General features: G+C 40.1%; 1 protein-coding gene across 1 annotated transcript in view; it reads left to right on the top strand.

Moving 5' to 3' along the window:
* Positions 1-306: 306 nt before the first annotated feature.
* Positions 307-14,702, top strand: part of ITGBL1 (integrin subunit beta like 1) — a 321,794-nt gene continuing 307,398 nt past the window's right edge. The window contains exons 1-2 of the mRNA XM_089679952.1: positions 307-548; positions 4,589-4,797. Of these exons, the coding sequence (XP_089536078.1) occupies positions 469-548; positions 4,589-4,797 (289 nt within the window). The 5' untranslated portion in view covers positions 307-468. The remainder of the gene's footprint in view (positions 549-4,588; positions 4,798-14,702) is intronic.

The raw sequence follows: 14,702 nt of genomic DNA on the forward strand, positions 1-14,702 counted from the left end.
TTGTTATTCCAAAATCTTCGCCCCCTATCTGCTATATTTCACATGAATTTGTTTCTGAAATGATATTTTTAGATGAGTGATTGCATACTTTAGTTTTGCACGTGGAATGGTGTTTTGGAGCAATATGCTTTCTGCAGGTATTTCAAATATGAGCGTGTCTGCACAAGGAAGAAAAAAGGCATCTGTACAGGGTACTTTGTGTGTCAGAATCAAACATCTGGATTTACAACTGTTTCTAATTACTTAACTGACTAGACTGTAAACTTAGGCTCTGGCATTAGAGTCCCTCCTAGAGAGCTGCCCAAATCCTTACAGGCAGCTAATCAAAGGCACTGTGCAGGAGGATAGCTTGTGAGCCGGTTTTGGCCAGCTTTGAGCCCTGGAGCTCCAGTGTGAGCTGTGCTTTAGAAAAGAAGACCTGCGAGTGCTGCTTGGAGTCTGCAGAAAACTCTTTTCACTAGATCAAGTATGCATGCTGGAGCTCTGGTCAACTTTGTGTGGGCTTCTATCTTCTTCAGCATTGTAGCCGCTGTGCCGCAGAACCTCAAGTAAGTGCTTATTCTTTCTGAGGTTTCTTGATTACATATTAAACATACTCAATATGTGGTTTTGGGAGCTTACTGAGGAATCCAGAACTCTGAATTAGAATCTGATGTCTATGATTGCATGTTTGTTTGCCTACAGTAGTCCACAGCTGTCTACGGCTTTATAAAGTAACACATGGCCTGGTCTTGTGTTGATATAATTTGCATTTGTAGATTCATTAGTAAATCTTGAAGCAATACAATATTCTTCACACAGATCCTTATAGTTTATTATACCTACATAAAACCCTTTATTTTGCTAATGATTCACAAAGAACAACTAAAAATGCAAAGTTGGAAATCATGAGCAAAAAAGGGTTTTATGTAGGTGTAATAAATTATTTGGTTTAAAACACAAAGGTGTACAAGTTTTGTTTGTGCTCCAGTTATCAAGTTATTATAATATTGTTATGCTTAACATCCCCCTTCTTCTCAGAATGCAATGCCATTTTGATTCATTTAAGCATCTCTATCTAATGGTGTGATTTACATTTTAGTATTTCTGCTCTATGTCTATTTACACCTCTATTTGAGTGTCTTTTGTTGCTTCATTGTTCTCTTTAGGATATTGAAAGTGCAAGCAGTTATACAAGACTAGAACTTGTTGCAGCATTCCAAGAAGCACACAGAAGTGCTATACTAGACAGGGATGCCATGGCACATGATGCTACAGAAGACCCCAGAACTAGTACTACTTGCAGGATTTGGACAAAGACAACCTCTATAACAGGGGTTTCCATCTCCAGACTTTCAAAACAAAGTTCCAGTTTAGTATCTGTAAAAGAGTTTGGGGGGCGGACTGTGGCCAGCGGGAGTAGAAATTGGCATAAACAATGGCCTCTCTTTGGTATTAGGGGGTAAAATAGTGTACCATTCTTTGGCGTCAGTGGAAGAAATAGTGCCCCATCATTGGGGTCAGTAGGAGGAACAGTGTCCCATCATTGGTATCAGGGGGAGGAATAGTGCCCCATCATTGGTGTCAGTGGGAGGAATAGTGCCCCATCAGTAATTTCAGTGGGAGGAGTAGTGTCCCATCATTGGTGTCAGTAGGAGGAATAATGTCCTGTCATTGGTGTCCATGGGAGGAATAATGCCCCATTATCGGTGCCATTGGCAGGAACTATGTCCCACTGTTGTTGAGAATGGGGGAATAATGCCCCAGAGACTGGATAAAAGCAAAAATAGGGCCACATCCAGCTACTAGGCCACAGTTTCGAGACCACTACTCTAGAACATGGGAGACTTGGCTTAACACATAAGTCATCTTGACAGATTGTCTTTAAAGCTGAACTCCAGGCATAAAAACTTTCATAAAATATATTCCTTAGTAAATCAGAGTGGATCTCCACTTTTTTAAATTCTGTTAGAGGCTAGTGCTATTTCACAGCAATGATTGTTTTCCTGAAGTTGCACTTGGAATGTGGTTAGACTGGGTCCTTATACTGCCAATAATTATTTTAAAAATAGCTATACAGTATATTTGGTATCTTTTTTCCAAGATGTACCAATGCTATACATAGAAATCTCCTTTTTGCACCTGGATAGTCCCAAAATCCCAGGTAAACCATAGACCTGGAATTATTAATTTGGGTGGAAGACATCCCGGTCCATAGTGGCCTCTTGCACCATGCGTATATACAATAATGACATTGTGATATATTGACCAGAATTTATAGTATTACTACACAGATTCTGTAAACTTCCTAGTATGACATTTCAGGTTTGGGATTGATGGTCAGGGTTTGTCTCATCCCGGGAGCTGCGATGCATTGAGGAGGCCTTTGTCTCTTTTTGCTGCACAAGACAGGTGGGGTCTGCACTGCATTGGCACCATGTCTGCGCTTGATGTATGATGTCAGCGGTATTGTGGCGTCATCACACCAGTGCGCTTTGTTCTATCTTGCTGCAGCCTCGAGGGGTATTGCGCTCATGACACCATTGTGCTTGTGTGGTGGTGGATACCTCCTTTTGAGCACTTCCCCTCTTTGACTGCACATACATGGTGTTGGGAGGGACCAGCGACTAGCCCCTGGGAACAAATGGTGGAAGCAGATGAAAATGGTGTGTTTTTTTTTTTTCCCAATGAGGACACTGAGAAGCCACACTTGCTGTTGAGTGCCTTCCCTCTTTGATTGCACGCACATGGTATTGGGAAGGACTGCTAATTAGCCCCTGGGGATAAATAGTTGTAGTTTATGGGGGTGATTTGCTCCACGGAGATACTGAGAAGCAATACTTTGACATACAGCTCTTGATACATGGTGGGTTATGTTTTGGCTGCTTATATTTGTTTTCGCATTTGGCCTTGGATACTTGGTGGTCTATTTTTCACTGTTATATTCTTTCATATTTGGATTGGATTCTGTAATTTTGGTCCCCCTTTCTTTCTCTTTTTCATACCATCAGGTGCAGTACATTTCATAAAGTGATCTTGTTTCTTTTAATTACTGCTAAATTCCAGCCAGTGCTGCATTCCATTTTTGTTCTTTATTGGGACTCAAATATCTATTCAGTATTACAATGAGAGCATCTGATCCATGGTGGTTCATGGTTTGGATGCCTATATTTTCTCTTTACATTCGGTTCTGGGTACTTGGTGGTCGCTCTCTCTTTACTGGCACACCTCTCTGTGGACTAGACTTTGAGACCTAGATGTCTTTCCATTTCTTCTACCACAAGGTGCAGTCTCTTACAGCTCTCTTGTCACTCAACATAAGTCTCCCTACTCACTGTTATACTGCAGCCAGCATTACACGTTATTTTTGTTGCTCATCACTCATCTTGATTTCATCATTCATTTATTACTATAATGTATATCCAAATTTCTTTCCATAGTAATTATTTTGGGTGCTATCATGATTGTCAACCCACTTTGAATCTGCTCCTGGCTTGTCCACTTGTGTTTTCGTGGAGTCGTACTTCCACAGCTCCCGGGTTAGACTTCCCTGATGATCACCATTTGGAAATACCGTCACATGCATTTTTAGCTGATTTTTAAGTATTAGGGCCCCTCTGGTGACCCTTGAGATTGGAACTACTTTATATATTACAAGATACCACTAGGTTGTTATATACTTGATGTTATACCTTGCAGATATTATACATGCATCTACTCCTGAAGAAGTGAACTAAGAGTCACGAAAGACGTCGAGTTTTTGGATGCAATTTTAATGTAATTATGTATTGACATCTGGATTGTATATGGTCAATTGTATATCCAATTATGTATGAAACTCATTAATATGGATTTATTACAAATCCGCTTGTTACCATTTTATCCTTTTTGTAACCAATGAGTTTACTCATTTATTAAAAATTAATGTTGGAAACTAGTTATTCATTGGTCATGTGTGTTGTGCCTCATTTAAAGTCCCAGGACAAATAAATTGGTTGAATGGATATATTAAGGGATGCAGGCAGATCACTTGGTGCATCAGGTAACATTCTATTTTTGTTAGACCTGGAACTGAAGTAACATCCCAACCACCCACAAACCAATGAAAGTGCTAATAACTAGAAAAAAAGCATTCATATTAATTTTGGGGGTCTGGAGCTGTTATGAAAAGTTTGAAGGCATAGTTTAAGCTCTGAGCCAGTGCTAAATCTTTAAAATATTGTGGAAAAAATCATGGGGCTTCCTGGGTGCATGGAAAAGACCTTTTTGTGTAAAAGGTATACTTCTAGACACTTAGTAGTAACATCACTGACACGTTTTTCACAAGACAAGGTTACCTGCAGATATAGCATGTAATATTAAAATGCAACCCCTGACCTCCACACTTTTCTGCTAAATTTAAGCAAATAAATACTTTCTAAACAATGTTCATCAATATTTTTTTCCACAGCTCCAGCACAAGCATGTGAAGTGTCTAGTGTGGGCAATAAAAATGGTTTATATGTTGTAATGTATTGTGTGAGCACTTCGTCTTATGCTTTTCTAACTGACTTTACTTTCTAACTGACTTTATTATACTAATGAAAAATACATTTTTTTTATCTTACAGAAGTATATCCTCACCTGCAAGTTGTAGATTATCAACATCAGCATCAGAAAGTCGTTGCAGGACTCCAGATGGTTTAATTTGCAGTGGCAGAGGAAAATGTGATTGTGGGGTATGCATATGTGAAGTGAAAGAACCCGGAAAATATTATGGACCTTTATGTGAGTGCCATGACTGGGTCTGCCACACTTATGATGGACAAGTTTGTGGAGGTAAGATTTTAACACAGCAACGAATAATCATGTGTTTGTCTAATACCATAAGACACTAAAAAACAGCACACTTTATCAAGCTCTGTAAAGGCCAGGGCTTGCAATCTTTTAGCACTGTTATGTGCCAGAAGGTCAAGTGTTAAAACACTTGTTGTGGCAATTTGATGGGGCATTACAAAGGCCTGTAGTACTCTCACTTAGATACTTAAGACCTTAAGATTTCATATTGTACTTGCTACTTGCTTATATTCGCCAATGTAAAAAGAATAAGAAAAGATTTGGTTAAAAAAATGTTATTCTGATCTTTTCCTAGGCATGGTGTAGGAATTTGAGTAATTTGGTCCAATAATCTTTATTGTGTTTATATATCATAAACAATAAAGATGTAGCAACACATTGTTTGTAGTAGAAGGTGTGAAACATATGGGAGGCAACTTACTAAAGAAAGTAGAACAAACCCCTCTAATTTAAATATATTCAAGCTTATTATATCCAAAGAACTATTCTCAAAAATTTAGGCCCTGAAGAGTCTAACGTTTTAAGTGGTCTGTGCCAAGGTTCAGTTTTGGGACCAATACACCTCAATTAGCTTATGAATCTAATAGATTTGGTTTAAAAGTACTGTTTTTGTGTTCGCAGATTGCACACTATGGGGTTGATTTAAGAAAACCGGAGAAGGCAAAATCTGGTGCAGCCGTACATGGTAGACAATCCGCTTCTAAATTCAGCTTGTTCAATTAAGATTTGAAAAAAAAAAAAACTGGAAGCTGATTGGTTTCTATGCAGAGCTGCACCAGATTTTGCACTTGAAACATCAAACAGTACTTCATAGATAAGATTTAAAGAATTTGTAAAGGTAATTCTTTTTATTAAAATAACAGACATGGTATAATTACCTGCTCTGCGTAACGGTTTTTGCACAAAGCAGCTCGGAACCTCCTCTTCTGGAGTCCCCCACTAGTGGTCGTTGCTCCTCCTTTTTTCTGAGTGCCCCATAGGAAGTGACTTCCTATGGTGGCACATCTGCGGGCTTGATCCTGAGCAGTCTATACACACACACAGTACAGCTCAGCCACACTATCTGCTCACAGGATTTATTTGACAGAGGCAGGAGTCAACGGCTCCCACTGCTGCCACTGTGAAAAGAGAGGGAGGAGCTGGCACATTATGAAATACTTACCTTAGAATGAAGCCTTCCAGCGGTGCACTGTCACCGCTGACAGGGCTTCCATCTTCACCTGGTCTTCCTTCCAAGTTCAAGGGCTCTGGCAGCTTGAATGGCCGAGCTTTGATGACATCACTCCTGTGCATATGCATGGGAGTCATGGGCCACAGCACCTCATCCTGAAGGAACGGCACGGAAATGCTGTTCCTTCAAAGCACATGGGCCGGTGATGTCACTGGCTTCTGAAAAAGCAAATATCTTCAAAACGGTACACATTTAGGAGGTATTCATTTTACCTACAGGTAGGCTTCATTATAAGCTTACCTTTAGGTAAGAACCCCCAAGGGGACTTTACTACCACTTTAATGCAGGGAATGCATTAAGGTAAAAAATGCTCAAGCATTAGAACCACGTTAATGTGAGTAAATGTAAAGTTGTGCCATGAGGGTTAAAAAAAAGTATGCAACATACAGTCTCAAGTGGGAGCACAGTCTACCAGTAGATCACCAACACATGTCAAGTGATTTTTTTTGGGGACCAGAAAAAAACAAAAAGCTATAAAATAACAAGCAGAAACAACATGGGTGCCACCTAATTGGCAGGTGTCACAGAAAATATTTGCATTAAAACATATCTGGAGCTCTATAGCAAGTTCAGAGGGAAGGAACACTTAATGGTTGTGCTGACAGCCATTGATGTACTGTGTTCCCTGATCACAGATGAACTCTGCTTGTTTTTTTTTGTTTGAAGTACATAGCCTTAATAGTGTTGACTGTTTACAATGACTTAAAGTGACTTTAAAGTCTACATTTTTTTCAATAAAAAAAGAGTTAGCACCTACTCTGTGCAACAACCATGTACAGAAACATTGCTTTTCTCCTCTTCTGGCAATCCCTGTCGGCACTATAGCCTCCTCCCTCCTTCAAGTGTCTCCTGGTACATGCTCCTGTTTGGTCCTGTGATGAGCTGTGTGCATCCACAAACACACAAAGAAGCAGTAAGTCATGCTCCTGCTCCCTCCTCACAGGAGTTTAACTGATGGCAAGAGAGGTCTGAAAGTGAGGCTGGAGCTGGAGCTGGAGACAGTGCTGAAGTGGTGACATGAAGCCAGGTAATTGTTTAGAGACCGCAGTGACAGGGGGAAGTAGAACGAGTAATAGACATTTTGTACTTTAATGCAGAGAATGCATTACGATAAAGAAAAAATTTGAGTTTAGTACTATTAGCTCCTAAGACCCATTGAAGCCGTCCCAGATGCACATTGAGTGACCCAAATTACCTCATACAAAGGCTTTGTGTCCTTAAAGTAACATTAAACTCGGTTTTAAAAAAATCCTATTCAAGTATGTATTAGCTCAAAAAAGTACATTTTTGTACAGCTCCTTCAAATAACCCAAATTTTTTTTGTTTGTTGCTGCTATTCAACTTCCAGGTTATAGGGTGGCTATGCTGATTCTCCATGGTCCTAATTTATGTAAGAATATAGGCACCATCTCCTGCTCATTCCCAAGATGAACTACAGACTATAGGCTATGGACTATGGGATTCAGAGTGTGCACATAACTGCAACTAATGTGCACTACTTGTTCGAAACAAACATAAGTCTGGGAGAAAAGGAGAAGTTTAGGAGCCCACAGAGGATGTTTCAAGGAGGCAGAAAAACATAGCAAAAAACACTTAATGAAAAATAGATTACAGAGCCATTAAGTAGTGAATGTGTATGGATTAGAATACATCACCTTCAGGGTATTGTATCCAATTTAGGCTCACAGCGGATTTATGAATTTGAAGTAATTCCTTGTATGGGGGGCACCATTTACGTTCTTACTCTGCGTTAGTCTCTAATCGAAGAGTACTGATATATTTTACACAGCAGAATTGTGATAGGAAGATTGTTAATTGCTTGTAAATGTTATACATTTCTATGCAGAATCTACTGATGCAGCAGCCAATGTGCAATAGCTTTGTTGATTCATGACAATGTTGGCATAAAAGTTTTATGCAACACTTTTGGGTTAAGGCCTCTTTCACACAGGGCAGACCCTTCAGCCAATCAGCTTGCTCAATTTGGGATCTGTCTGCTGATCCCTGCTGAGCAAGTGGATGGCAGGTCTATGTCTGCATCGCTTATGCAGAGCGGATATAGCCCGTTCTCTTCTATGGGTGGTCAGATGGAAATGGACCACCTGTCTGATCTGATCCACCGGACAGAAGGGGAACGGATCCCAATCTGTCTCTTTTTGGCAGATCAGATCAGATTGGATGTTAGTGGGTGTAAATGGACACATGTCCGTTTACACCCTCAGCTTCATAGAGGAGAATAGAGGTTACAATTGGGTCTGTCTGAAAATCAGGCGGGCAGACCCGATTGGAACGTCTATGTGAAAGGGGCCTTTGTCTTCTGCCCTTAAGTCATCATGCACACTGGGCATTTTAAAAACGCCAGTAGTGTTATCTGTATAAAGTCACGCTAAAAACGCAAGTTTTTCTGCATTTGTTGGCATTTTTGCACTAGCGTTTAGCCCCATTTAGCCGTGTTTTTCTGCTTTTTTTCCATATTTGTTTTTTTTTGCTTTTTATACACACTCACACACAAAAATAAAATTGTAGCTAAAAAAATGGCCAAAAACGCTGGTTTGCCATGTTTTACCAGCGTTTAGAGCGTTTTTACAGCTAAACACTCCCCTACAAATCCACTACTTCTGGGGATTTTTTCCAGCCAAAAAACACTCCTGCCAAAAACCACTGATTAAAGCCTATTTGTGCATGGACACATAGGCTAACATGCTGGGACGTTTAATGGCTGTGGAAAAAAATGCCAAAATCCAAAAACAGCAGCTGTAAAAATGTCCAGTGTGCATGAGGACTATGTAGTACACCTTGAGTGACCTACTTGCCCATTTCCCTGTATCTCATTTAAGTCTCTTATTTCCAAACAGTACACGTTTCCTGCTCAGCTGTCATTGACCCTTTGCCTTGTATTTGGTTAGTGCTTACTGATCCCCAAATAGCACATACTGCTCAGCTTTTACTGACTGTTTACTGACTATTGTTTATTTATTGTCTATGGTACATAAGCAGGGGCGGACTGACCATTTGGAAACTTGGGCACTGCCCGAGGGCCCGGGGTCACTAGGGGGCCCCATGAGATGCCCCTGGTACCTTTTTCATAGGCTTTTTTGAGTTTGGCCAAGGACACAGGGGCCCCATGATCCCCTATTGCCCGGGGGCCCCATGAGTTGTCAGTCTGCCCCTGTACATAAATCTCCTACTACAAGTAGTACAAAATGACTGCCTAAAGTTTACTGACCATTGACAGATATCTGACTGGTCTCCTGTTCCCCAATAGTGCACTTGGCTGCAGTGATATTATATACCCTTACCCAGTATCTGGCTCAAGTCTTCTGACCATTAAATTATCAAGCTATCTGGCTAAATAAAAATTTCAACCTGACCTACTGTATATTTTGTGATCTTCCTAAGGCAACAGTACATTTACCTAAGGGGGTTTATCAGTTTTATCAAAAGTGGAAAACCTTTTCACATTATACATAGGTGAAGTAATCCCAATGGTTATCTTTGTAATCTCCACTATTGACATTCCTTTTTGAGCTGCTAATTGTTATTCAGTACAAACACACTGAAGAAAATGTACTAAAACTGGAGTAGCCAAACTCTGAAATAGCTGTGCATAGTAACCAATCAGCTTCCAGCTTTCATTTTCAAAGTTTAACTAAACAAGCTGAGTCTAAAACTGATTGATTATATTGCACAGATGCTCCAGATTCCATCTGCTCCAGTTTTAGTAAATGTGTCCCTTTTTCATTGGGTTTCTGAGGCTGGGCTGCACCTTCTCCTTCTATTAGCTTACACCTGCAACACACCTGATTGGCCCTTTGCACTGCTTCTCCTTTAAGCTATGCTGTACAGAATGCCAAGTCAAAAAATAATTTTTTATTGATTACAGGGCTTTATTAATGAGTGCCTTGTGTACCTGTCAGAAGTTTAGCCTTAACTGAACTGAATGTATTTGTGTTTCAGAAGAGTTATTATTATTATTATACAGGATTTATATAGTGGCAACAGTTTACACAACGCTTTCCAACATAAGGGCAGACAGAACAATTACAATACAAATTACTACAGCAGGATTCAGAGGGCCTGCTCATTAGAGCTTACAACCTAAGAGGGAGGGTTGAAAAATACAAAAAATAATAACTGTGAAGGATGGGCTGATGGACAAAATACATGTACAGTTGTTAGGTAGGGGCAGGATAGGCCTCCCTGAAGAAATGTGTTTTCAGGGATCGTCTAAAAGTGCACAGAGATGGAGATAGTCGGACACATTGGGGAGGGAGTCCCAGAGGATGGGAGCGCCTCTGGAGAAATCCTGGAGGTGAGCATGGGAGGAGGTGACAAGGGAACTAGAGAGCAGGAGGTCTTGGGAGGAACGAAGAGAACAGTTGATAAAGAGGAGTAAGAACACCTTGAATACATATACGATTAATCTATATCCTAAATTCAGGGGAAAGTTCTATACTTCTAGATAACTATGGCCACTCCTCAGTACTCTAATAAAAGAAATGTAACCTCTGCATATGGAAAGGTTCTTAACGGTAGGAGCTATAAAAAGGTAGAAAAGTTGTCCTTCCACAACAGCTGGCTGTGGCAGCTTCATTACATTGCTTCCCAAAAGGGTTGGATGTGCTGCTAAACTGAAAAATATGCTTTAATACCTTAGGGGTCTAAGGTCCTTGGCCTATATATTTATTTTTCTCTTGTGACTGAACTCATGCACATGTCTTTAATTACGTTAACCAGCTAACGATTTAAATATGGTAGGGAGATCTTGTTACTGGAGTCCCATAGACTAATGGGTGATTCAGCTCACTGTACCTCTACCTGATATATCATTTTTGGTGGTTTGCATGTTTTTAAAATTCTTTTTTTTTAAATTCTAAGATCACTTTCTTCCCTTGCAGGACTGATTCCACACTGGCACCAGTGAGGATTGTGTACTAGCTATTAGTAACTCTTGGACTGAACTATAGTTTATATTTCCTATCGTATTAGTAGCTGGTATTTGTGGTTTATGACACATTTTTTTGTCTGTTTCTTCTCAGGACGTAGTGAGGAGTGCAACTAGTACCAACTATGGGAACTCCTTTGCATGTCAGTTCCAAAGTAGATCATATGCAAATCACCCAATTGAATATTTGTTTTAATTGCCAAAGGTTTCTGTTTTCTAATGCTTTAAATAACCTATATAGTATGGGGTATCATTTATTAATGAGAATATGTTTTATTCTGCTAATGCAATGCAACCTGGTGAACAATTAGGGTAAACTTTTCACCTTACTATAAAAGAATTCTCAGATAGTGGTATGTGATCAGTGCTTATTTTAGTAGTTCTAGAGGGTGGATTGTAATATTAAATGTGGAAAGAATTTTTTTTTTTTGGCTGCGGGGGAAGGGAGACCTAGGCATGTGTACTGAAAACTTCTAACTAGTTTCACACCAACGTGTCAGTTTCAAAAGCCAAAAACCACAATTAGATCAGCTTCAGTGTAAGAGGAATTCCGTTAGGAAAGAAATAACTGCAAGACATTCCAGCCAAGGGATTGGCATAACTGTGTAGGAAAAATACATTTCTAACAGAGACTTGACAAATGTTTCAGAGTCATGCAAATAAGGACAGTTAGCATACATTGTATATTATTTGCTTTTCGCTTTATGTATCTAAAAGTTAAAAAATACAACACACTGAAAGGTAATAGGCGACAAATGATCAATCTGTAAAAGTCTAATGCTGTGAAAGTCCACACATATACATACAGTCATGGCCGAAATTGTTGGCACCCTTGATATTTCTCCAGGAAATCATGTATTTCTCACGAAACGTATTGCATTAACACATGTTTTGCTATACACATGTTTATTCCCTTTGTGTGTATTGGGACAAAACAAAAAAAGGGAGGAAAGAAAGCAAATTCGACATAATGTCACACAAACCTCCAAAAATGGGCTGGACAAAAGTATTGGCACCCTTTCACAACTGCGGATAAATAAGAATGTTACAAGCATGTGATGCTCCTGTAAACTCACCTGGGGCAAGTAACAGGTGTGGGCAATATAGAAATCACACCTGAAAGCAGATAAAAAGGAGAGACGTTCACTTAACCTTTGCATTGTGTGTCTGTCTGTGCCACACTAAGCATGGACAACAGAAAGAGGAGACGAGAACTGTCTGAGGACCTGAGAACCAAAATTGTGGCAAAATATCAACAATCTCAAGGTTACAAGTCCATCTCCAGAGAACTAGATTTGCCTTTGTTCACAGTGCGCAACATTATCAAGAAGTTTGCAACCCATGGCACTGTAGCTAATCTCCCTGGTCGTGGACGGATGAGGAAAATTGATGAAAGATTGCAACGCAGAATAGTCCGGATGGTGGATAAGCAGCCCCAAACATGTTCCAAAGACATTCAAGCTGTCCTGCAGGCTCAGGGAGCATCAGTGTCAGCGCGAACTATCCGTCGACATTTAAATGAAATGAAACGCTATGGCAGGAGACCCAGGAGGACCCCACTGCTGACACAGAGACATAAAAAAGCAAGACTACAGTTTGCCAAAATGTACTTGAGTAAGCCAAAAGCCTTCTGGGAAAACGTCTTGTGGACAGATGAGACCAAGATAGAGCTTTTCGGTAAAGCACATCATTCTACTGTTTACCGAAAACGGAATGAGGCCTACAAAGAACAAAACACAGTACCTACGGTAAAATATGGTGGAGGTTCAATGATGTTTTGGGGTTGTTTTGCTGCCTCTGGCACTGGGTGCCTTGACTGTGTGCAAGTCATCATGAAATCTGAGGATTACCAAAGGATTTTGGGTCGCACTGTAGGGCCCAGTGTCAGAAAGCTGGGTTTGCGTCCAAGATCCTGGGTCTTCCAGCAGGACAATGACCCCAAACATACGTCAAAAAGCACTCAGAAATGGATGGCAAAGAAGCGCTGGAGAGTTCTGAAGTGGCCAGCAATGAGCCCAGATCTAAATCCCATTGAACACCTGTGGAGAGATCTTAAAATTGCTGTTGGGAAAAGGTGTCCTTCCAATAAGAGAGACCTGGAGCTGTTTGCAAAGGAAGAGTGGTCCAAAATTCCGGGTGAGAGGTGTCAGAAGCTTATTGATGGTTATAGGAAGCGACTGATTTCAGTTATGTTTTCCAAAGGGTGTGCAACCAAATATTAAGTTAAGGGTGCCAATACTTTTGTCCAGCCCATTTTTGGGGTTTTGTGTGACATTATGTCATATTTGCTTTTCTGCCTCTGTTTTATATTTGTTCCAATACATACAAAGGGAATAAACATGTGTATAGCAAAACATGTGTTAATGCAATACCTTTTTTGTGTGAAATACTTGATTTTCAGGAAAAATATCAAGGGTGCCAACAATTTCGGCCATGACTGTATATGATGCAGCCTGTCTATAGCATAAGCACAGCAGTTTTGTTTTCCTTTGTCCCCCTCCCCATAACATAGTTTAATTACATGTTGATCCCACCAGTAGAGTCATTATTTATCCCCTTCCTGTAATAATATAATGATATATAATAAAATTACATGTTGTGCCTGAAGTTAAAGTGATTTTAAAGTCTAGATTTTTTTTAATTAAAATAAACATGTTATACTTACCTGTTCTGTTCAAAACCTCCACTTCTGGGGTCCCCCACCCTCTCCTCTTCTCTGTTTGCACACATAGCAAGCTGCTTGCTATGGGGGCAGACATGCATTCTTGCTCCTGAGCTGTGTACGTCTTTGGAGCTGCACTCCATAGACTCACACAGTGTAACTAGGCCCTGCCCCCAGTCCCTCCTCACAGCATTTGATTGATAGCAGCAGGAGTCAATGGCTCCTGCTGCTGCCAGGGTCCCAGTGAAAAAAGGAAGAGAGGGGAGAGAAGACTGCAGCCGGGCACAGCGGTGGATCCCTGACAGGCTCAGGAAAGTGTATAGAGAGGGAGGAGGGAAATAGTAAATGGGATGTTTTTTACCTTAATGCAGCAAATTTGTTAAGGTATAAAACACCCAGCCTTTAGAACCACTTCACACTTTAAGTAAAAAAAAAAGAAAGCCCAACTATAGCTAACACATTTTAGAAAAAAAAAGTTACATTTTTTTTTTCTTTTGGAAATTAAATTTAAGCCACAAGAGTAAAAACAGACCCTTGTAAGTACCCCAATGCCTCCTACTGACACATTTGCTAGATAACTTGACCTGTTACAAGAAGTGGAAAATAATAGATCTAATGTCAGGATCAACAGGTAATAAATAAAATTTACAGGACCATGAGAATGAAGCTGCTACGGCTACTGACAGACTGCATTAAACATGTATTTTCTTTATTTTGCACGGCTTCCCACATTGATTTTGATCAGGGCTGCAACCTCCCAGGATTCTAGGCAAACTCCCTCTCAGTTTCCACTGTAGAAGTGTGAGAATGCAGTAGACTTAAAGAACACATTGGCCTGCACTTATATACAGTCAGGTCCATAAATATTGGGACATGGACACAATTCTAACATTTTTGGCTCTATGCACCACCACAATGGATTTGAAATGAAACAAACAAGATGTGCTTTAATTGCAGACTGTCAGCTTTAATTTGAGGGTATTTACATGCAAATCAGGTGAACGGTGTAGGAATTACAACAGTTTGCATATGTGCCTCCCACTTGTTAA

The sequence above is a fragment of the Staurois parvus genome, unplaced genomic scaffold, assembly GCF_062004578.1.
Source record: "Staurois parvus isolate SC_StPar_1 unplaced genomic scaffold, SC_StPar_1.0 ptg000233l, whole genome shotgun sequence".
NCBI classification, from domain to species: Eukaryota; Metazoa; Chordata; class Amphibia; order Anura; family Ranidae; genus Staurois; species Staurois parvus.